Source organism: Corapipo altera, unplaced genomic scaffold (genome assembly GCF_003945725.1).
Source record: "Corapipo altera isolate COAL_440 unplaced genomic scaffold, ASM394572v1 164, whole genome shotgun sequence".
Taxonomy (NCBI): Eukaryota; Metazoa; Chordata; class Aves; order Passeriformes; family Pipridae; genus Corapipo; species Corapipo altera.
In genome coordinates, this window is record NW_020884969.1 from 465562 (window position 1) to 488331 (window position 22770).

The 22770-nt window shown below is 48.3% G+C and overlaps 1 protein-coding gene across 1 annotated transcript in view; it reads left to right on the forward strand.

The window, feature by feature from the left end:
• The window catches only part of XKR6 (XK related 6), a 180210-nt gene that overhangs the window by 496 nt on the left and 156944 nt on the right, over positions 1-22770 (forward strand). The window contains exon 2 of the mRNA XM_027665087.1: positions 13-464. Coding sequence (XP_027520888.1) covers positions 13-464 — 452 coding nt within the window. The remainder of the gene's footprint in view (positions 1-12; positions 465-22770) is intronic.

The following is a 22770-nucleotide window of genomic DNA, read 5'->3' on the forward strand; positions in this document are numbered from 1 at the left end:
GCCGCCGCCGAGCCGCTGGCCCCGCGCCCCCCCGCCGCCGCCGAGGGGCCGCCGGAGGTCGGCGAGGCGGCCGAGAAGCCGTGGCTGGACTGCCTGTGGATCGTGCTGGCGCTGCTGGTGCTGGTGGGGGACGTGGGCACGGACCTGTGGCTGGCGCTGCACCACTACGGCCGGCGGGACTACTTGTGGTGCGGCCTCACCCTGGCCTTCGTGCTGCTGCCCTCGGTGCTGGTGCAGATCCTGAGCTTCCGCTGGTTCGTGCAGGACTTCACGGGCGGCGGGCTGGGCGCCGTGCAGGGGCTCAGCAGCCGCGGGCCGCCCATGATGGGGGGGACCGCGGGCCGGCGCGGGGGACCCGCCGCCGGGGTAGGAGGAGCCACCCCCGGGGCGCAGCGCCTCTGCAGGATCTCCGTCTGGGTCTGGCAGACCGTCATCCACCTGCTGCAGATGGGGCAGGTCTGGAGGTAAGGGGCGGCCCGGGACTCCGCCGAGCCCCCGGCGGGGCGGGCGGCGCGGGGGGCTCGGGAGCGCGGCCGCGGCGGGGGGGTGTGAGCGCCCGGCGGGAGGGGGACTTGGGTCGGTGTCACCTCTTGGTTTGAGGCGGATCGGTGTCACCTCGTGATCTGACGTGGACGTGGGTCGGTGTCACCTCTTGGTTTGAGGTGGTCGTGGGGCAGTGTCACTTCCCGGTGTGAGGTGGACGTGGGTCAGTGTCACCTCTTGGTTTGAGGTGGATCAGTGTCCCCTCATGGTCTAACGTGGACATGGGTCAGTGTCACCTCTTGGTGTGAGGTGGGTCAGTGTCCCCTCATGATCTAACGTGGGTCAATGTCACCTCATGGTTTGAGGTGGACATGGGTTAGCATCACCTCCTGGTGTGAGGTGGGTCAATGTCCCCTGGCCAAGGTGGGGAGCTGAAAGCTCGTGGGCCAAGGTAGATGTGGGTCAGTGTTGCCTCCTGGTCTGAGATGGACATGGCTCAGTGTCACCTCGTGGTCCAAGGTGGACGTGGGTCAGTGTCACCTCATGGTTTGACGTGGATACTGTTCCCTGGCTGAGGTGGAGAGCTGTCAGCTCGTGATCTGAGATGGATATGGGTCAGTGTCCCCTGGCCAAGGTGAGATAGATGAGGGTCATTGTCAGCTCCTGGTCTGAGGTGGACATGGGTCAGTGTCACCTCGTGGTCCAAGGTGAATGTGGGTCAGTGTCCTCTGGCTGAGCTGGGACAGGTACGGGTCGTTGTCAGCTCGTGGTCTGAGGTGGACATGGGTCGGTGTCACCTCATGATTTGAGGTGGGTCAGAGTCACCTCATGGTTCGAGGTGGGTCAGTGTAACCTCCTGGTTTGAGGTGGGTCACTGTCCCCTGGCTGAGATGGGGAGCTGTCAGCTCGTGGTCTGAGATGGACGTGGGTCAGTGTCACCTCATGGTTTGAGGTGGAGGTGGGTCACTGTCCCTGGCTGAGGTGGGGCAGATGGGGGTCACTGTCAGCTTGTGGTCTGAGATGATTGTGGTCAGTATGGTGCCCTCCCCATGGAGATTCGAGGGTTACTCCAGTCTTGGGTGAGGAGAGACCCAAAGGGAGGAGATTCCCATAAAATGAGCCTTTGGGGTTGAGATGGGGGCCATGAAGTCATTGTCACCTCACAGTTCAAGGTGGAGCTTTGCCAGTGCTCCCCATGGTGGAGGAGCTGTCAGGGCCCCTGTTGTGCTGAGGGGACATCTGAGAGAAAGAGAAGTTCCCCCAAAATGTGTCCTTGGGGCTGAGGTGGGAGGAGTGGGATTTGTTGGTCCCAACAGGATGTGGGTTGGTGCCCCCCATGTGGATATTTGGGAAAGAATTCCAAAGGGAGGAGACATGCCCCCCAAATGAGTGTGTGGGGCTGGGGAGAGGAGAATGGGGCTACTGTCATCTCACAGTCCAGAGGGAACGTGCATCTGTGCCCCTCATGGCATGGGATGGAATAGATTCTGGCTCCTTGGGGTTGTAGGTGTTGCCCCCCACACATAGGGCAGGACGGGGAAGGGGTCATGGAGCTGCTCTTCCTGACAGGAGATGGTGGGGGGGACATCCCTGTGGAGGCAGGCCTGGGGCTGGGGGTGACCCTCGCAGCACCAGCGCTGCAGAGAGAGCTCCTGTGGCCCTGAGGGGGGACTCACCCACCACCCACCTCCTGGAGCCGCGGGACAGCCAGAGAAAGACCCCACAGAACACGGAGGCTGCTCCAGAGAGGGTTTGCATGGGGAGCGGACCCCCGAATGCTGGGATGTGCCAATTCCAGAGGGTTGATGTCCCCTTGGGACAGATCAAACCTCCGGTAGGTGAGGAGGGGGTGAGGGTCTCCCCTATCCCCAAGAGCCGGCGAAGCGGGAGCTCTCTGGCTCGCTGACCCTCCCCGGCACCGAAGGAGCAGGATAGGGGAGTGGAAAAACGCAGCGTGATGCCTCGGCTGTGGCTTGGGAAGGAGAAGGAACCTTTTCCTCGGTGGGGACGGCGGTGGGGCCGCTGCTGTGAGGCTGAAGGTCAGGGAGAAGGGACTGTTCCCTCCAGAGGGAGGTCCTGGGGTGGAGGAGACGCTGGCCAGAGGAGAGGTCTAGGAAGTGACCTCGGGCTCAGCAGGAATAAAAAAGCATCCTCCAGCGTGAGCTGGAAATTACGTTATCCTCCCCAAAAAGAGCGGTGGGAGGAGGCAGGGAGGGATTCTCCAGGATGAAAGAGCCTGTGGATGCAAACACTGCCACAGAGATGTCGGGCTTACAGAAAGAGGTGGTGTAAGGACAGCTGTAAAGACCCGGCGTGGCCCGGCGTCCTCTGAGCTGGGACGCGGGTTAGTAACGTGGAAAACCTGGGAGATTTGGGATAGGGGGCGGAGGGACGGCTCCGGGTTGTGCCACAGAGCTCTGGGAACACCCATTCCACCCCCCGGATGGCTCAGGCTGTAGGGAAGAGGCTGCAGATGGGGGTCGATTGGGGTTTGTAGCTTTTAAAATAATCCTTAGGGATCAAAGATTTTTATTTTCCCGATTTTTTTTTTTTTTTTGAAGGAGCCGCGGGGGTGGAGGGGAGGGGACGTTCGTGGGAAGGGTGCGTGAGATGTGTACGTAGAAATAAGCCCCTGGAATCGTGCAGTGCAACAGCAAATACATATTTCTTCTGCATCTTCAATGTCATTTGTGCAGCGTTCAAAGCACATTTGTTCTCAACTTCTGCTTGGGGGTTTATTCTATTTTTATGGGTTTTTTACGGCCGAGTTTTAGGCTAGGGGGCGGCGGGGGCGGGGGGGGGGATGTCTGCGGGTCATGCGTGCGAGGATGATGAATTGGTCCTCGACCCTTTCTCCTGCTTCCTCTGGTGCTCCCGAGTGCTGATCCCATCAGCAAAGGCAGTTCTCGATGCAGATGCTCCTCTGGCAAGTTGGATTTTTCCTCTCCCGGAGTCGGGCAAAAGGAACGATTGTGCTTTAGCCGTGCACAAACACTCCAAGCCGTGGCACGCTCGAGTGAGCCGGTGGGGAGGGGGACGCCGGAGCGATGCCGGCAGGGACAGAGGAGGGGATGCGCGTGGGGGGCTGGTTTTTGGGAATATGAAGAACCAAAGCTCAAGTTGCCCAGACTTTTCCCTGCTTTGTTAATGCAGAGGAAAAACGTTTGCAGGGCTGGGAATGCCGAAGGGGACTGGCAAGGAGCACTGCAGACCGGATCACTTTAGGTGAAATCAGGGAGCTTTCTCTCCTGTTGATCCCTAATCCCACTAGCACGCGGCTCCTGCTTTTTTTAAGGCACGCTGGACAGCGTGGAGCTGACTCCCAGTATCTGACCAGAGGCAGAATTAACTTCCTGGGATCTGTGGAGTAGCCTCCACGAGGGTGTCTTTTTTCATTCCCACTACAGCTGTTGCAAATGCCATTAAAATTAATCTGGAATGCGGTGATGGGAGCAAGACTGGAATGTGCTGGTTTGGCCGCCTTTGCCTGCGGCGAAACCGCTCTGTGCTGGCAAGAGGTTTGTGCCTGGGGATGGAGGAGGAAAACCTGGGATGGTGTAAGTTCAGAGTGGAATGCTGCGAGCCTGGTTTCCTGCAGGATCACGGATACGCGTGCACAGAGCGTAATCGGGATCGTACGTTACGTAGGGGCTGTCGTGGGTGTTGCTCAGCAGCTGGAATGAAATCATAGAGAATAGAGAGGGGGCAGGTTGGAGTAGTACAGAAATCCTCCTCCTGAATCCCTTAGGGAAATCTGGGTTTGGAGTTGAGGGATAGCACAATTCTTGTAGGGGCTTCTTCTAAATATCGGGAAGGCTTGCCAATAAGATGATGAATAAATAACATTTTGTGGCAGAAGTATAAATACACATCCGGATCTTATTTTAGCAAGGTTGTCTCTTCATTTTGTCAGGATTGTGGGAGAAGGAGCTTGTTTTGGAGCAGTCTGGATGAGGGCTTTGTCTGCTGTTTGTGTTCTCTGCAGAGGGTGAATCGTGACCAGGCAGGAGGGCTGAGGGGGCAGTGTGAGTACTGAGGGGGGGCTTAATGATATTCCTGGGTTTTTATGGTTTTTTCTTGCTCAGCTGAGAACTGAAGGCTGTGTTAACACTGCCTGCCTGTAGTGGCTGTTGGAAAAATAGCATACATTGTAAAAATGTGTGCGTGTATACATATATACATACATATTCATATTTTTAATTCTTACTTGAAGTAGTCTGATCCCAAATGGATTCCAGGACTCTGATCTCAAATGCCATTCCCACCAATAAGGCTCAGCTCCTGGGGTTTTTACCTCCATAAATGTATGGTTTTCACCTCTCATCTCAAATCTTAGATTCTCTTGAGGACTTGAACAGTTCATCCAGACTACCCAGAAAGTGAAGGATGCCAGTTGGGGCACATTATGCTCATTACAGAGCTGCTGCTCTGCAAGATGCAAAGGGCTGTTCCTTGAGGGAATGCTGTAGTTTTGCTGGGAATAAGCTGAAGGAAGGTCGGGAGTCAGAGCTTGCCAGGGCTGTTGCTTTCACTGGAGCTGTTCAGCTTTGTAAATCTGGGAGGAACAGTTGAGGCTTGAAGCTTTTGTATCTTCAACAGTTGCACGGGTTGTGTGAATGACAGGAGTGAACTTCCCTGTCTGATGTACCTTTCCTTAACCCCTGTCAGAAGTGGGTCAGTGGGTCAGGGATGCTGTCCTGGAGTACAGGGTTTATGGAGTCCGATCCCTTGCGTTGCACTGTGCTATTAAAGCAAACCTTATTGGATTCCATTGGATTAAGGGGATGTGGAGCTCAAGCTAAAATGAATGCTGACCAGCTGGAAATCGCTCTGTGTCTGTTAAACTGTCAGTAGTGGGGAGTTCTGTGACTCAAATGTACTACATTTGTGGTTTTGTTATTAAAACAGATTTGAATACGTATCTAGGAGTAAAACATTCTGTAAAAACAGCCCCAAGCAGACCACAACAACCCTTGTCACTGTTTTGACATTAAAACATTTTGTGTATGTGCCTGACTAACAGAAAAAATTCCTAACATTTAGGCGGAGAGTTGACATCTTTTTTATTAGTGGAAAGACCAAAATCTATGAGTTGTTCGGCTTTGGAGGTGGAAGGATGAATCAATGGGTTTAAGTGGAATATGTGGTATTTAATGACTCCATGATGAGTGGGTTCAGGCTCTCCTAAAATACTTTGCTCTGGGCTGGTCTGTGAGTTAGCGACACACAATTTTGGATAGTTTAGAAATACAGGCAGCTACAACTCAGAAGTTCTCTGCCCAAATCCCTCCAAGTGGGAGACATCTGCTTGTCAAAGAGCAGATGAAGGAGAAGCTGCTGACCTAATGCTGCCTCCTTGTCTTGGTTTGGGATGTTCAGCTCTGTAGAGCCTTTCCATAAATTTCCTGGCACGTTGGAATATTTTTTTCAGCTTTTTCTGGTTAGCTTGTCTGGCAGCTGAGTTTTTCCCTTTAGCCAAGTTTTAACAGCTTGCTTTTATAGTATGGAGTTTTGTCAGCTTTTGACAAGTTGGCAGAGGGAAGACATTCTGGGATAGATGATAAATATGTTCTCCCTACAAAATCAGGTCTGGGGTATAGCTTCTTATTTTTTTTTTCCAGGTAGGTTTTTCTTTCTTCCAAAAATCTTCCCCACTCCACCCCCATTTCTGAGAGCTTTCCATGGCATCTCCTGAAGGAAGTGCTGGGCTGTGGGTGTGGAGGTCCAAAGACATTGAAGTGCAGAGCATGTAGGTTGCGTGTGAGTGAAAATAATAATAATAATAATAATCCTAATAATGGTGGGAAAAAAAGGCTTTATCCTTTGAGTAGGGTCTCCATGGGCTGCGGGTGGTGGTGCTGCTCCTTGTCTTGTTGAGTGGTTCCCACTAGAGGGGGTCCAACCACAGATGTTGGAGCGGATCTGCTGGACCAGCCTTGAGAGGGCAGGGATTTCTCCACACCTTTTCTTGGGAGAAATAATGTCCTGCCCTGACTGCTGGGAACTGGCCTTCCCACGTGGCTCACTCTTTGTGCAGAGACAGCGTGGCTTGGGGAGGTGAGGGGTGGGATTTGGAGGAGAACTGGTTTCCTCTTGGATGCTGTTGAGGAAGAGCCATGTGGTTCCCTGTGGCTGTGCAGTGACAGCAGCTCGTCAGCTCTGCCCTGGTGTCTGGGGAGGAGGAAGGAGAAGCAGAACTGCTCTGGTGACCTGACTTGGTTCCTACTGGATCCAGCATAAATTTTCCATGGCTGTCAAGGAGAAGACCACCTGTGCCAGGTATTTTTGAGGCATCATCTCCAGGAGTCCCAAAACTATAAGTGAATTGTAAGGGAATGCTCCCACCCACCTGGTCCTTGACCAGAACATCCCCTTCCAGTTGTTCAAGCTTCCCACTGAACTCTAGGAAAAACAACCATGCCTTGTTTTCCCACTCACCCCATGGTTTGATCTCTAATGCCAGTGGCAACCTGGAAGTGCCTTTCCTGGTGGAGGGGAGGCAGAGTGTCAAGGGGAGGAGGAAAGATGGCTCACCATTTTTCTTCTGTTAAAATCCCAAGCTCTCTGTTTTCCATCTTTCCAGATACTTCCATTTTGCTGTTGGCTGCACTGAGCTACCTTTATTCCTTGCAGTGGTACTCCTCTCCTAACAAATGTAGGTTATTCAGGGAGCATTTCTTTTAATGAAAAGGATGGAGGGAGAACTGATGGTGATAAAGCATCTCCTTGGAGCAGAGCTGCTTTTGCTGCCTTGAGACTGCAAGGAGCAGAAATTGGACATCAAACGTGTAATTTTCCTTGGGGAATGAAGGTGAGCCTATGGAGAAGTCTGGATCCCTCACAGAACTTCCATTTTGCTTTATTTCCCTCAAATCCTGACTTGATTTTTAGCACCTGACTGTGGTGAAAATCAGCAGTAGTAAAAGGCAGTGTTTTAACACCTGGCAGCTTTTAGGCAGGAGGAGCTGTGAGTCAGAGCAAGGCTTTGCTAGAGAGGAAATTAAATTGTAATTAAAGGCATAAGCAAAGAACATGTGCCAAATATTGTTACTTCATTGACCCCCTCCTCCTTCTGATGCACTGGGATTCAGACTGATGGCCAAGTCCGCTTTAGGGCACTGAGATGCTTTTCCAAATGGGATCCCAAGAAAATGGGGAAAGAGCTTTCCTGGGTTGTGGGACTGAGCATTTGGTTGTGTCCCAGGGTAGCAGGAGCAGCCCATTGCAGCTTCCCATGGATGGACTTTTCTTTTTCTTTTTCTTTTTTTTTTTTGCAACTCCCCCCCCTCTGGGAATTTATATTTTCCACCGCTCTATATTTCAGTTTCAGCCTGTGTTTGGTTATATGGAATTGCTGTAGCACAGGAACAACATTTACAGTGCTCAGGAAAAGTTTCAGGAGCTGCTCTTTGTCCACCCCTGGACAAATTTTACCAATGGACTTCGGTTATTTCAGTGTGTTATTCCTCGTATCCAAGTCTTGAACCAGCAACCAGATTTGGGCCAAAATCAGATCTTGGCCAAGAGACAAAAAAATAGAGCAAAAGCCCATCTCAAATATGTCCCCAAAACTATAGTGGGACTTGGAGACTGTGCTTCTCCTCACGTCTCCTTTCTTCGGGAATCTGTGAGAGCTCAGGTTCACCTATGAAATATTCACAGTCTGTCCTTAAGTGACTTCAGCTGCACAGAAGATCCTTTGCAGAATTGGCAGCTTTGCTGAAACCTTCTGTGTTCAAGCCCAGAGCCTTTACTGTGCCCTCCTCTTCCTCTACCCTGCTCTGCCTGGGCAGTGGCATGTTTGGGATGATTTGGTTTTCCTTCTGCAGAGGCTGTTGAGGATTTTTGTATCCCAAAGAAATATCCATGTACTGCCAGAGTAGAATCATAGAATGGTTTGGGTGGAAGGGACCTTAAAGATCATCTAATTCCAGCTGTCCCCAGGCAGGGATGCCACCTACTAGACCAGGTTTTTCCAAGTTCTGTCCAATGTGGCCTTGGACACTTCTAGGAATGGGGCAGCCACAGCTTCTCTGGGCAACCTGTGCCAGGGCCTCACCACCCTCACAGCCAAGAATTTCCTCCCAATGTCAAACCTAAATCCCTCTCTTTTAGTTTAAAACCAGTCCTGCTTGTCTTATCACTGTCTGTCCATGTAAAAAGTCACTTTCCCTCTTTTTTTTTTATCCCCCCTCTGATTACCTCCTTTTGCTCAGGATGGGTTGAGGGAATGGGCATCTTCTTCCTGTTTCATGGGGAATAGGACTAAGACAGGAATCTATCCCAAAGCTGCCTCAGTGCCCTGTAGATGGTCTGTGAATGGGGACTAGGAAAACCAAGCCTACTGGGATCAGGTTTAAGTGAACACTGCAGAGGTCCAGGCTCAGTCTGGAAAACTCACTGGGCTGCTGAGCTGCATCTCCTGGTCTGCCTTCGCAGGGAGGTGGATGAGGGAGAGGTTTCCCATAAAACCCCCACCACTTTGGCAGAACTCTTATTAAAAACTCTTCAGGAGCCACGATGCAAAAGGCTCTGGCACCTGAAGCTGCCTTTATCACTTTTCTAATTAAACCTGTGGAAAAAAACAACCCAGGTGAGAGAGGAGAGCGTCTGGCTGCCAGAGCCTCCCTCAGCTCCTGGGGCTCTGTGGGATTTTCTGTAGGGACAGGGGAGCTGTGTTATGTTTCTGCCTCCACAATGGATACTGGATTTTACAACTCTCCATAAAACTCCAGGAGAGTTGGGCTTCCCCATCCTTTCAGGGACGTAGCTCAGGCTCCTCTGCTAAAGCAGAGGGATGACAACTATCCCTGTGAGTTTACAGCATTCCAGCGTCTGGGAAAATCACCTTTTCCGTTGTAAAAGAAGAACAGTTTAACTCCTCGTGCTTGGATCCCCCCCGCAGGCAGTTCTGGATGACAGGACTGGCAGGAATGTGTTGCCTGATCTACCAAACACAGAAGACAGCAGTAAGGCACCAGGAGTGGTTCTGAGTTTGGGATTGGAATTCATCCCAGTTATGTCTAAGTGAGGGAAAAAAGAGCAACGGAGGCCGATGTTGTTGAAGTAAAAATTGTAAAGAGTGGTATAAGCAGAAGGCATTTAAATAATGTAAACAGTCTGGCAGGGGAGGAAGGATGGGAGGCATTCCAGAAACAAAGGGAAAATAGTTTTAAAACATGGCTAAAAATACAGCAACTCTTGAATTCCAGAGATTATCTCAATTAGCACTTTTTCAATATATCTTTACAACAGAATTGTAGGAGTTCACAAAAGATAATGGAGGCTACGAGATAGGGAGCAGTGATATTAATTTGTTTAATTAAAAGGATGAAGGGCTCCCTAAAATAAGATTCACTTATCTCCTATGGCAGGGAAGAACGAGGAGGTTTTATTGGGAAAACTGCAGCTTGTGGCGTCGTGGTGTGGAAAAGTGTGATGAGAACCAGGGCTGGGAGGAAGAGCCCCTTCTTCAGCCTCAGCAGTTCCTTCCTCAGTGACTTTCAACAACAAATCCCTTCCCATGGGATTTATGTGCTGTTGGAGCAAAATGGGATGATTTTACGTTTCCGAGAGGATTTTGTTTCGTGTTCGGAGAGCAGAAACTGGATGTTTTCCTCCAGCAGAAAATCAAATATCCAGACATTGCAGCTTTGAGGGGCAGGCAGACAGGGTTTTAACTGGAATGTGGATGTGTGGAGCTGTGCATGGATGTGCTGGATGTCCTCTGGCTCTGGAGGTGTGGTCAGAATTTATGTCCAGCCTCAGTTCTGCATGTCCATCCCTTGGCGTGGGGGAGAATCATGCATGGATATCCAGCTGGATGGTAGGAAGTGTAGGGAGAGACAGTGGGGTCCAGGGAGGAGAGAAGACCCTCCTGCAAATCTAAATTAAATTAACCCCCCTGGATGTATATTAATATGTTAAGTAGCACTAAGCTCTGTATCCCAACTCAGCAATATTCCCAGGCACTTTATTGCTTTAATGGAGGGATAAAATAGAACCTGCAATTATAGTAATTTTTTCTAATTGAATATTTTGCTTTATTCTTTCCCTTTCAAAGCATGACTGTAAGTACCAGCCTTCATAAAGCTTTGGAAATATTTATACTTTCCCTCTCTGGCAATGGGTGTAAATATGCTTTCTCTTGGGCAGACTATTTGGGTCTCTCAGGGATGAGGAGCAGAACAGCTCTGGAGAGCAGTGGGAAATACACCTTTCCCTGTTCCTTTGAATCATCTTGCCATTATCACAGAACCATGGAATGATTTGGGCTGGAAGGGACCCTAAGGGTCATCTGATTCCAACCAGGGACACCTTCCACTATCCCAGGTTGCTCCAAGTCCTGTCCAACCTGGCCTTGGACACTTCCAGGGATGGAGCAGCCACAGCTTCTCTGGGCAACCTGTGCCAGGGCCTCACCACCCTCACAGGGAAGAATTTCTTCCTAATGTCCAACCTAAACCTGCTGTCTTTCAGTTTAAAGCTGGGAAATACTTGTTTCCCATTAGGTGGAGAGGGGGGAACACCCAATGTTACAGATTCAGTGTTTTCTGTCACCCTGCATGGGCTTGATGGGATTGTCAGGTGTCTTTAATTAACTTCTTTTTAGTGGCCAAACAGCAGCAGCCAGACTGTTATTCCCAGTCCATGTTCTGTGCAAGGGGATGAGATGCTTGATTTTTTCCACCTAAACTGACTTTGGGGAGGAGGATGGGTAAAAACACCTTTCAGCATCTTGCTTGAGCAAGATGTAAATGGCAAGTGAAAGCAAAAGCTGAAGGGCAAAGTCCTTGCCCAGATCCAGACAGGTGACAACAGGGACAGGGAATTAAACCTGAAACACTGATGGTGTAATTGGGTGTCTCTTGAGTTTTTTGAAGTGACCATTTTCGGTGCCAGCTCTTCAAACCCAAGTTCCTCCCTCCAGCTCCGGCCTCGAGCAGCAAAATGCAGCTAAATTAACATAATAATTGGGTTATGCATTCCGGGTGCTGAATCTGGGGTTTAAAGAGGGAGATGTGCTGATACTCCCTCCCTGCCATGGAATGCTATCAGTTTGAGCTGTTCCAATAGCTGTCTCCTCCTCTGAAGGGGACTTTTGATCCAATAAACTGCTTATCTGGTGTAGTTGTCCTTTCATCTGGCGTGGGTGGTGTGTGACGGCTGATGGAAGGCGCAGCATTGTGGGTCGTTTATGAATATTAATTAGGAGTGGAAATAATTTGGAACAGTGTGTGCACCGGCTGCAGAAATCCATCAGCTCCTGCCTTGCAGGAGACTCACAAATCCCGGGAAGATCCGATCTCACATTGGGGTGTGAAGTCACCACACGGGGTCTGTCACTGTGACTGGGTGACACAGCAGGAGGTCGTTTCAGGGCTTTATTTCCCGGTGTTTGTTACAGCTGGGCTGGGGGAGAAATGGTTTCCTTGGGAAAAGCTGCAGCAGTGCCTTGCCAAGTCATGTGCATCCGACCCGGAGCGGGAGCTGGAGGGTGAGGTTTGGCCTGGGCACGTGGCTGTGCCGAAAGGCAGCGCTTGATAAGGCTTTGGTGCCCTTGTTCCAGTGAAGGACGAGCTTTTCTCCTGAATGCTTAATCTCACCTTAGTCCTTGTCACTCCGGGGCCGTTGTCACACACTGACGTAAATGCATCGTGCCACTGACGCCAGGAGAGGCTCCAGCCCCAAATGTCACAAAGCTCACTTTTGGATGATACCAAAGCCCTTTTAGAGAATCACAGGATGGTTTGGGTGGAAAGATCATCTTGTTCATCTTAAAGATAATCTTGTTCATCTTAAAGATCATCTTGTTCCAGCCCCCTGCTATGGGCAGGGACACCTTTTCCCTTCCGTGGTTCCATCTCATTGCTTTCCTCTTCTTCAAGTTGCTCCTTTAAATAAAAGACCTGTAAAATCCAACCATGTCCTCTGTTCAAGAATAGAGCCTACTTTGTCTTCCCTGATCCCTGAACTCACCCTCACTGGCCACATCTCCTCTTGGGAGCACAGCAGTGGTAGGATTTGTCCTCTGGCCCCGAGATGGGCTGGCATAGTGTGGGTGTTTCTGTCGTGCTAAGCCTTCATGGCTTTTGGGAGAGGGTGGCTTTCTCCAGGATGCCAGCTGGGAATGGTTCCAGCAGTGCCAAGATGCTGCTGAGGTGAGGGCTGGTAGGTCCCAGCCAAAATTGTGCCAGGGGTGATCCTGTGGTGGTTGAGCCACACAAATAACATCATACCTGCCTAATGGACAAGGAGGAGCCCAGAAGGATGCAACACACTGGAAGGAAAATACTCCCCTTACTTAGGGTTAGTTTTCATTTTTATGAGAATATGGTTGGTTTGGTTTTGGGGTGTTTTTTTGAAGGTGTATCCAGCCTATCACAGTCTCCAGGACACTCCACTTCTGGCTTTCAGATGTGGCCATATAGACCTGTTTGGGTCTGTATCCAGTAGTGGATCCCAGATCCATTCATTGGATTGGATTGTCGATGTCACATTTGGGAGAGTTACATTCAGTGGGTCACTTCAGTATTAATGCATGAAAGGTGAATCCCAGGTGAGGTGGGGAAAGGAGGAATGCCAAGGCACATCATAGGATCATGGAATGGTTGGGGTTGGAAGGGACCTTTAAAAGTTATTTCGTTCCAACCACCCCGCCACAGACAGGGACACCTTCACCTCACCAGGTTGCTCCAAGCCCTGTCCAACCTGTGCTTGAACACTTCCAGGGAATCTAGCAGAGGCCCAAATGAGTCCATCTAGCTGAGACCCAAATGTTTGTGTCCTTGTGGACTCATCCTGCTTGGATGCTGATGAGGGAGGATGTGGTTTTCTGCTCCTCAGCGTCTCTGAGTGCTTCGCTCTGCAGTGAGGACCCAGTGGGGTTAAACTGGGACCATCCTGGGAGCACTGGACGGGCTGCAAGCCAGAAACTCATCACCCGGACCCATCCAACCTTAATTTGGGGGTTGATTTATTTTTAAAGCACACCAAGTAATTAACTGCTTTACTTTAAGACTCCTCGGAGCCCTTCAAACCAGCGCTTCAGAAATGGGTTGATTATTCCGCTCCCTTCAAAGCGCGGGGTATTAGGAAAAGTCAGCTCCCGCAGGCACGTCCCTCTGGCAGCCCACAGGCACTCCAGGGGTTGCCACCACGTGTCACACACGCTCAGTGTCACAAATCACTCTCCTGGCAGTGCCACTTGCTCTAAGTGGGGCACGGCGGCTGTCAGAGGGTCGTCATCCCGATCCGCACGTTCCCTTCGGCATCTCTTCCCGTTCCCGGCGTGGCTAGGTTTGGGTCTTTGAACCAGCTTTGCAATTGTGAGCTTTAGATCTGGGATAATAAAACATCAAAGTAAACCAGACTGTTGTGGATATAGAAATAAAAAAAAAAATCAGGACACTCAGTAGGACTTCAGGGAGTAATAAATTTGTTCTATATTTAATCTCGTATTTATCGCAGTGTCAGTATGAGACCACTTCATTTTACTACTTTAACTGTGTCTAAGAATAACTGAATCCTTGAAATATTGAGAAAGTGGCTGATACCTGGTGGTAGCTGATGGGATCCAGCTTTAATAGTTATTGATTGGTTTCAAAAAGCTCCCAGTAATATCACATCTGAGCTACTGTATGTGGGGAGTTCAAATCCTATCAGTTATTTAAGATTAGAAGTAATTGCAGATTTGCAGCTTAATCATCTCTCAGTAGGTGAATCCAGCCAGGACTTCAGGTGTCATTTATAATTTTGCAGAAAAATTATGGTTGATCTGCTCTGGTTTTATTGTGTGAAAATCTTGACGTCCCTAAGTTCAACTATTCTCAGGCATTTCCTCAGCTGCTGTGAAATTGGTGTGGCTTCTCCAATTGGGATGCAAAGCCCTGTTTGAAATCTGGTTGTCTAACAGGGAACATGAGGGATAAAAGAGCCCTGTAGGGTTGGTCTTAGTGCTTGGTCCTTTCTGGTTGTGCCCCATGTCTCGGGATGTGCTGAAAAAAACCACATATCCTCACAGAAAAATAAAAATTAACCATGAGTAAAGGGAATATTTTCCATCCAGAAATTCAGGAGAGCAAAAAATCAGATTAAACACTGCCTTTTAGTACTAAACCTCTGCCTGAGTAACCTGGCATTTACCTGTGCTTCACTGGAGTGCTTCGGAACACCACCATAAATGATGCTTTATTATCATTTGTGTTCTTAGCCTTTGTTTTACTGCTCTGGAGTTTAATAATTCCATTTATCAAAACATTTGGGTTTTTTTCTTTTCTTTTTTTTTTTCTGGTATGGCTTGTTGCACAATTAGAGGCTCATTATTTTTCTTGGTTGTGATCAAGCTCTGCCTGCAATGAATTTCCTGTTTGAACACACAGATCTCCTGGAATTCCCTGCTGCTCCTTTCACCAGGAACCCGCTCTTTGCAGTTCCTGGGAAGTGACCAGTTTTTTAGCAGGCAGGGCAAGTTATTTCCAATTTTTATTGTTGGTGTTTTAAGTGTGTTCTCAGAGGAAGTAAAAAAGAGACCACAATTGTTGGGAGCTGCGAAACTGCGACGGGAGTTTGAATTCAGGGTTTAAATTGAATTTCTGATGTCTGTGCCGACTTCTTTGCCTGGGACTCGATTATTTCCCCCTTTCTTTCAGGGGATTAGGGGATTTGTAAACTAGCACTCCTAACAAAGGTGTGTAAAACACTGGGAGGGTCACAACTCTTCTGTTTGCACTGCATGAATTGCTCTTACAGTCCTGAAACTCTGGTTTGGGGGAAATGGTGAGGAAAGGCAAAACCATCCTGTTATTTTGGAGGGGAGCTGCTGAAGAATTTCACGTAGGAATTAATGAATGAGGAGGTACCAACTGAAAATTTGTTATTTAGTGCCATTTCCCACGTGGAATGTGAGTCTCACTAGAACAGAAAGCTGTTCAAGGCTCCTGACTGCTCAAGGAGCCAGGCTGGGATCAGGAAAGTGTTTCTGAGTGGGACTTGGTGCTGGGTCCTTGTGTGCTGCTCATAAAGGAGCACAGCCCTAATAAAGAGTTAAAATGCACATATTTATGGTCTTTAAGTCCCTTCCAACTCAAACCATTCCATGATGTGATATTTAGACTGGATATTTTGCCTTATGGTCAAGGAAAGGGTCCTTGCCTTGCTCACATGTTCCACTGGGTGTGGTATTAATTGGTTGTGTGAATTAACTGAGGACTAAGCTTCATTAGGCTGCCATTATGATTCCATTTGTATTCTTCCTGTCCTAAATCCTCAGTGAAAACATCTGTTAGTCACTCAAAATAGAAGTCTGCATCCTTAGGAGCACTTTCCCCATCATAAAACTGGAGATTTTTACCCATCAGACACCTTTAATGGTACTTATTTTTCTTCCAGTGCCAGAGAAAACCTTTCAGTCAGACACTTAATCTGTGTTAACTCCAACTGCGAGTGTGTGTCCGTGTTTGTGAGGCCGGTGGGATTCTCTGATTATCTGTAAAGAGCTCTGAAATGGGCACTGTCCTGTCCTCCCTCCTTGGCATTGCCCCTCATGTGTTTCCTGTCCTTTACCGTTTCCTTCTGTAGGAGTGTGTTCAACTTTTCACAGAATAATTGAATCACTGAGGTTGGAAAAGACCTCCAAGGTCATCGAGTCCAACCTGTGCCCAATCCCCACCTTGTCACCCAGCCCAGAGCACTGAGTGCCACGTCCAGTCATTCCTTGAACTCCTCCAGGGATCAGAACTCTATCACCTCCCTGGGCAGCCCCTTCCAATGTCTGACCATCCCTTCTGTGAAGAAATTCTTCCTGCTGTCCAACCTGCAGCTCCCTGTGGCACAGCTTAAGGCCGTTTCCTCTTGTCCTGTTGCTTGTTCCCTGGGAGCAGAGCCTGATGCCACCTCACTGCCACCTCCTTTCAGGGAGTTCAGGTTTCAGTGTTTCCTCTGATCCACACAGACTTTGTTGGGTCACTGAGAAATGTTCTGAGGGAGCTCCTACCTGTCCCAGGCTGACTCTCCTTGCCCTTCAAGCATCAGCTGCTGGGTTCCCATCCAGCCAGGGACCCTCTGGAAGTCTCAGGTTTTTGGGGCTTGGGTCCCTTTTCCTTATTAATGAAAGAGAAATTCATAATAGAAATGCAACCTCAAAGCCTGACAACTTAAGCCTGGTTTTACTGAGAGTGCTGTTAAGCTCTGTATTAGATTTCAGAGCAGCTTCTTTGTAGGAACAGGGAACGTCCGAGAAAATTTACCATCCCAGACATGGAATTTGCTCCTGCAGCCTTTGCCTGATGAATCTAATGATGACACCAAAATTATTTGCCCATTAAAGGATCTATATCGCTCTTCCTAATCATCTGAGTAGAATTATAAAAAGAAATTGCAGCTTTAAATTAGGCTGTTTTACCCACCTTTAAATTAGAACTGTTTACCAGCTCTGTGTGTAGCTGTTCCATTCCCGTGCACACTGTGTCCCATTCCGCCCATAGCAGAGGGGCTGATGTGTAGCCCTGAAGAGTTGGATACATCTAAACCCTCTGGATTCAGTCAGCAAAGTCAGCCTTTGTGGGTTTATGAGCTCATGCTCTTTTCCCTCCCCCAGGGGAGTTCTGTTATCTGATAAGGTTGTATCGCCTTGGGTCAAACCAGTGGGATTATCTAAATGAGGCTGTTTGCTACCAGTCCTTCCCGACTCAGCTCTGCTCCAGCTTTGATGGAGGCCCTTCCTGGGGTGTCCTGCAGTTGTTCCATTGTGCCTTTGGTGAATTAAAGATGTAACTCCATGTCCTGAACGGGTCAGAGCTCAGGGTGACAGGGATAACCAGCCATTGTGCAGCGCTGCCTGTGATCCGTGATCACTGCCTGAGTCAAAGGAAGGAACCACAGAGCAGAAGCAATGTTTGGTGTTTTTAAAGTAGTTCCAATTTGAGAATAAAACACCTTTTTTTTTTTTTTTGAACTCTATCAGTTACTGAAAACAGCTCACAATGCTTGAAAGAGCTTTTCTGGCAGTACGGGGAAGTACTTTCAGAGATCTCAGGCCAAAACGTCGTGCGGCTCATTATCGACTCTCTGATGGCAAACAGAAAAGAGCACAGGTGGCCAAGGAAAAGGTGTTGGATCTGGGCAGGTAAATTGTGATTTTCCTCCAGGTTATCCAACCATCACCTGGCATTTGTGGCTTTCAAAGTTCCCGAGCAGGAGGTGCCGTGTGTTTAACAGCCTGCGGTGGATGTTTTAGTCCTTTGAGGGATTTTGGAGCTTGGCAAAATTTTCTTCAGTGCTTGTTTTTTTGTAATTTTTTGCTTTTCTTGATGTCTCTTTGCTGTTTTAATTAGGGAGATTCCCACATTAGGAAGGTTCCCTGCCCATGGCAGGGGGGTTGGAATGAGATGATCCTCAAGGTCCCCTCCAACCTAAACCATTCCATGATTCTGTGAATTCTGAGGGCATGAAATAGTTTTCCTGCAAATATTGAGAACAGGACAATTGCAGCTATTTTATTGAGGTTTTTTTATTATTTGTTTTGTTTTCATGCAAATTCCTCTGTGGAATAGGGATTACTTGAGCCTTAGAGACAGTAAGTTATCATGGAAGAGCTGAAACAGCAGGGTGAGTTTTTACCCCTTGCAGAGAGAGGAAACATCTGTGGAACAAAAAGCTTTCCTCAGATTAATTGTGGATACTGTTATTTTTAAGTGGGACAAGGCACTGAATATTCCAAGGTCAGTTTTCCAGCTTCTCTGTGATGTTGTTGTTGAGTTGGACTCAATGATCTTAGAGGTCTTTTCCCACCTTAAGGAGTTACAATTTCATGATGTGGAGGACCAGGTTCTTTCCTGCTGACTCAACAAAGTAATGACAGTTGGGAATTTATCATATACTGGAGAGACTTGAAGATCCCTGTATTTTTTAAGGTTTGCCTGTGCAATATCTTCTGGCTGGAGTTCCAGGACTACCCTGGAAGTGCCCAAGGCCAGGTTGGATGGGGCTTGGAGCAACCTGAGCTAGTGGGAGGTGTCCCTGCCCATGGCAGGGAGTTGGAATGAGATGAGCTTTAAGGTCCTTTCTACCCCAAACCATTCCATGAATAACTCTATAATTCTCTGATTCTCTAGTCCAGTTAGAAGCTGGTGAAGGAGATTTGGTTTGTTCTCGGTATTTTTATTAGGCAGTTATGTTTCGTGTGTATTTACTGGGCTTTGGGAATATGTTTAGAGAAATTGCTCTTGCTTTATTGGAGTTTTTAGCAGGAATGTGTTTTATTTACTTTGCAGTCCAAGTGTGTTTTAATGTGAAGGATTTTACAGAATCACAGAATCCTGGGATGGTTTGAGTTGGAAGGAACCTTAAAGATCATCCCATTCCAACCCCCTGCCATGGGCAGGGACACCTTTCACCAGAAGATTGCATTTTAAGAATGCCTGTGGTCTCTGCAGAGAGCTGAGCACCTTTGAGGAGGGAAACCCAGCTCTGAAAACGGGACACAGACATTGTAATCCCCCCTCTGGATCAAATCCCATCTGCCCCTGGGATACACATGATAAACGGAGTACCTGGGGTGATTTTACACAGAGATTCCTGGGCGTGAAACCAGGAATAGCTTCAGCAGCTTCAGCAGCTCTTGGATGAGTCACTGAGCTGTGGTTTCTCTCATTTTTCTCATCTTTTACCACTTGGAGTAACTTACCCCAGGGTCTGGTGAGAGTTGAGTCCCCACTGAATTCTCTGCAGCAGGTTGTGATTTGAAGGAAAATCCTGGAAGAGGGCAAGCACTGAGAAGGGAGCAAGGAGATATGTTGCCTGAATATTTCCTGGGAGGCTACCAAGTGGTGGTGCAATAACTAATCTCAAAGGTGATGGGTGTTTTAAAAGGAAAAGCTTGGGTCTGGTTTCAGCTGCTGGATGATGTGGTTTGGCTCCTGCCTTGGAGCTGTCAGTGTAGGAGCAGGTCAGGAAGAAGGTGAAGAGCTGATGAGTGAATCAAGGAATGTCTTGGCTTTGACAAGAGGCAGCATGAAATCTTGTGTGGGGTTCTTCTGAATTCCTAAGAACAGGAAACAAAGGGAAAAAGCAGTTGAATTCAGCATCCCGAGAGTTGTCTGTTATTCTGCCTTATAGGAAGGAGAATTCCAAGTAGCTGCAGCCTGTTCCTCTCATGCAGTGAATAGAACTTTATACTGTGACAGTACCCGTTAAAATCATTTATTTTCTCAGAGCAGAAATGAATCCGTAGTTTTGTTCACAGAGGTTACTCAGTGCAGAAAATTTTGATGTCTCTTCATAGAATCATGGAATGGTTTGGGACCTTAAAGCCCATCCAGTTCAACTCCCCTGCCATGGGCAGGGACACCTTCCACTAGCCCAGGTTGCTCCAAGCCCTGTCCAACCTGGCCTAGAACACTTCCAGGGATGGGGCAGCCACAGTTTCTCTGGACAACCTGTGCCAAGGCCTCCCCACTCTCACAGGGAGGAATTTCTTCCTAATATCCAATCTAAATCTTTCCTGTTTTAGTTTAAAACAGTCCTTGGCATCTCACCTGAAACATGAGCCATGAGCTGCACGATGCCTTCCCAGCCCTTCGGAGAGCAGGGCTGTCCCTTGGGATCCAAGCCCACTAATCCACCTTTCCTGCCTGAGCACTCCCGATCCCAGGGAGACTTTTCATCTCCAGCAGGATTTCAAGCCACAGACCTCACGTTCTCCAGGATGTGAGCAGAGTGTAATATTGATTCTAATGCTCACTGTGGTTATTTATTATGTTCATTAGCAGGGAGGAGATGAGAGCCCATCACGGGGTATTAAGTTGTCCCAGAGACACCTGGATAGTAAATTATAAATAAACAGTGGAGTAGAACTGGTGGGAAGCTGGGATGGGCAATGTAAGGATCTACCAGCCAGGCTTTTTAAATGAATAATGTGCAGGGTCAGTGTGGTTATTGCTTCCTGTGGCTGGGAATGCTGTTTTAAGGGACCTGAATGACTGGAGACATAACTGGACTGAGCTCATTGAGGTCCATCTTGAGATGACTCTTTTCTATTGCACAGCACTGGGACTTTGGATACTTGTCTCCACATATCCAGAAAACCCAAACTGGAGATAAAACTCCCAAAACTGCCATTTTGCTGTAAATATACACTTCTAATAAAGCAAAGATTGAGCTGAAATAATTAATGTCCCTGAAATGGTGATTACTTGGAAAAGGTAGGTGAAAACCTGAGTAGAACAGGAAGTGTTTGCTTGTGCTGCTCATTTCAATTCCTTCCAGTTCACCACCAAAGAGACCCTTTTTTATCCTAAGGGAGCTGGATGTCTGTGTGCAGGCATGGGGTTGTAGCATTTTCTGACTTACTGGTTATTATGGACATAGTGGTTAATGATCTTAGAGGTCTTTTCAAACCTTAATGATTCCATGATTCCACAACCCATCATTCAGCTTTTACTGGAGGCTTTTGAACCCAGAACCAGAGCCCCATGGTGTCCTATTTCATAAGAAAAATACGACTTATTTGGCCAATGGGGCCTCAGAAAAAGCTCAGTGACAGAAGGACCAGTTGAAAGCAGCGGAATTCAAAACATGGAAGAGTGGCCAAACTTTTTGGGCTGCTTTTAAATGGTATTAACTATTAAAAAACACCCAAACAAACCTACGTTTCTGCTTTGCTTTAAGCAGCCATGACTTGTAAATAAACCATTCAGCTCTGTGCTCACAGCCTAAATCACTGGAGATGTATTTAAAGCCATAAACCCTGTTGCTCCACTTGTATTTTTGTTTTAAATCCTGTTTGTGCAAGGCTGTTAATTTACACAAGGCTTTACAAACACAGATAAGACACTTGCCCTGCCCAGGTAACTCATTCTTCCAGGCTTGGGCTTCCCAAATTAATACTTTGGCCAGGTATTAGGGCATCCCCTCGCTTCCTGTGAGCAATCCTTGAGTCTTTTTATGGGCTAACATTGCTTCACCCAGGGGGTTCTGATTCCCAGTTGGGCACTGGGCTCCGTTTTGATGCTGGGAATAATTTTGGGGTGATGGGTATGGTTGTAGGAGCAAGTCGAGGCTTATATTAATCCCCAGCTCCCTGTGTTTGTGCATAAATAATATCCCTGTGTGCCAAACACTAGTTAAGATATCTAATAATGACAGTTCTTGGCATTTTTTGTTGTAGATCTGTCCCATTCCTCGATTTGGGAAGGATCCTCTTTATGTTTGGAAGCATCAGAGGTTGCATCTCTGTCCCACTGTGCTTGTTCTCCCGAGGATTTTCTAGTGATTGCTCGTGGCTTCGAGCACTTCAGACAGGCTGAAAACCCTGAGCGTTTCCTGGAGGAGAGTGTTGTGTCCTCCCGGTGCCAAATGGGTCAAAATCTCTGCCGTGGTGGTGGCAAACTGCGAGCTGGCAGAGGAAGGAATAAATCAGGGACCGTAGGAAGTGTTGTGGGGAGATGATCGTTAACCAGCATTCATGTGTAAAACGCGGCGTCGAGACATTCAAACACTGCTAATAGCCTTTGATTAACCATTTTTGTTTTGTTCTTGCTCAGTGTGTTAATCACTGTGATTAAAATGCTTAGCCACCATGGAGCTAGGCGTTGGATAAATTAGGAAGTGAGCAAATCCAAACAGATGGGGCAGGGAAAATTAGTGTCTCTGGCAGGGCCGGCGTTAGACGAGGCAGGGCCAAGGAAGATTTAGTGGGAGACCCTAAATAATCTAAGAAAAGCAAATTTGCTTTCCCAGTGGGGCTGCCAGATCTCCCCACCCTCCTGCTCCTATAAAGCTTTGCTTCCTCAAGCCTTTTTCCTCTGCCTGTAGAACCCACTGTTCTCCTTACCTGGTCCATCAGATCCCAGGATAAGCTGGGGCTCTGCCCAGGGTGCTACAGCCAGGTTTGAAAGCCATTCTTTCCTTTAGACAAGTCTTATTAACATCCCAGTGTCTTTGTGGGGTGGGTGCTGTGTCCCTGCTGCAAATCCCTGCAGACAGGACTTGGGGAGAAGGATCAGCCACTGAGTTCTAGCTCAGGACTGGCCCAGCTTTCTAGTTATTTGGGGTTTTTCTTCTTTTTTTATAACAAAAGCAAAGAAATGCTACTGATGTTCAATCCCTCCAAGTGGATGTGGTGCCATCCCATGTCAGTGGGAAGCCATTCCCCCCGTCCTGTCCCTCCAGGCCCTTGTCCAAAGTCCCTTTCCAGCTCTCTTGGAGCCCCTTTGGGCACTTGAAGAGACTCTGAGCTCTCCCTGGAACCTTCTCTTCTCCAGACTGAACACCCCCTTCAGTGGGACG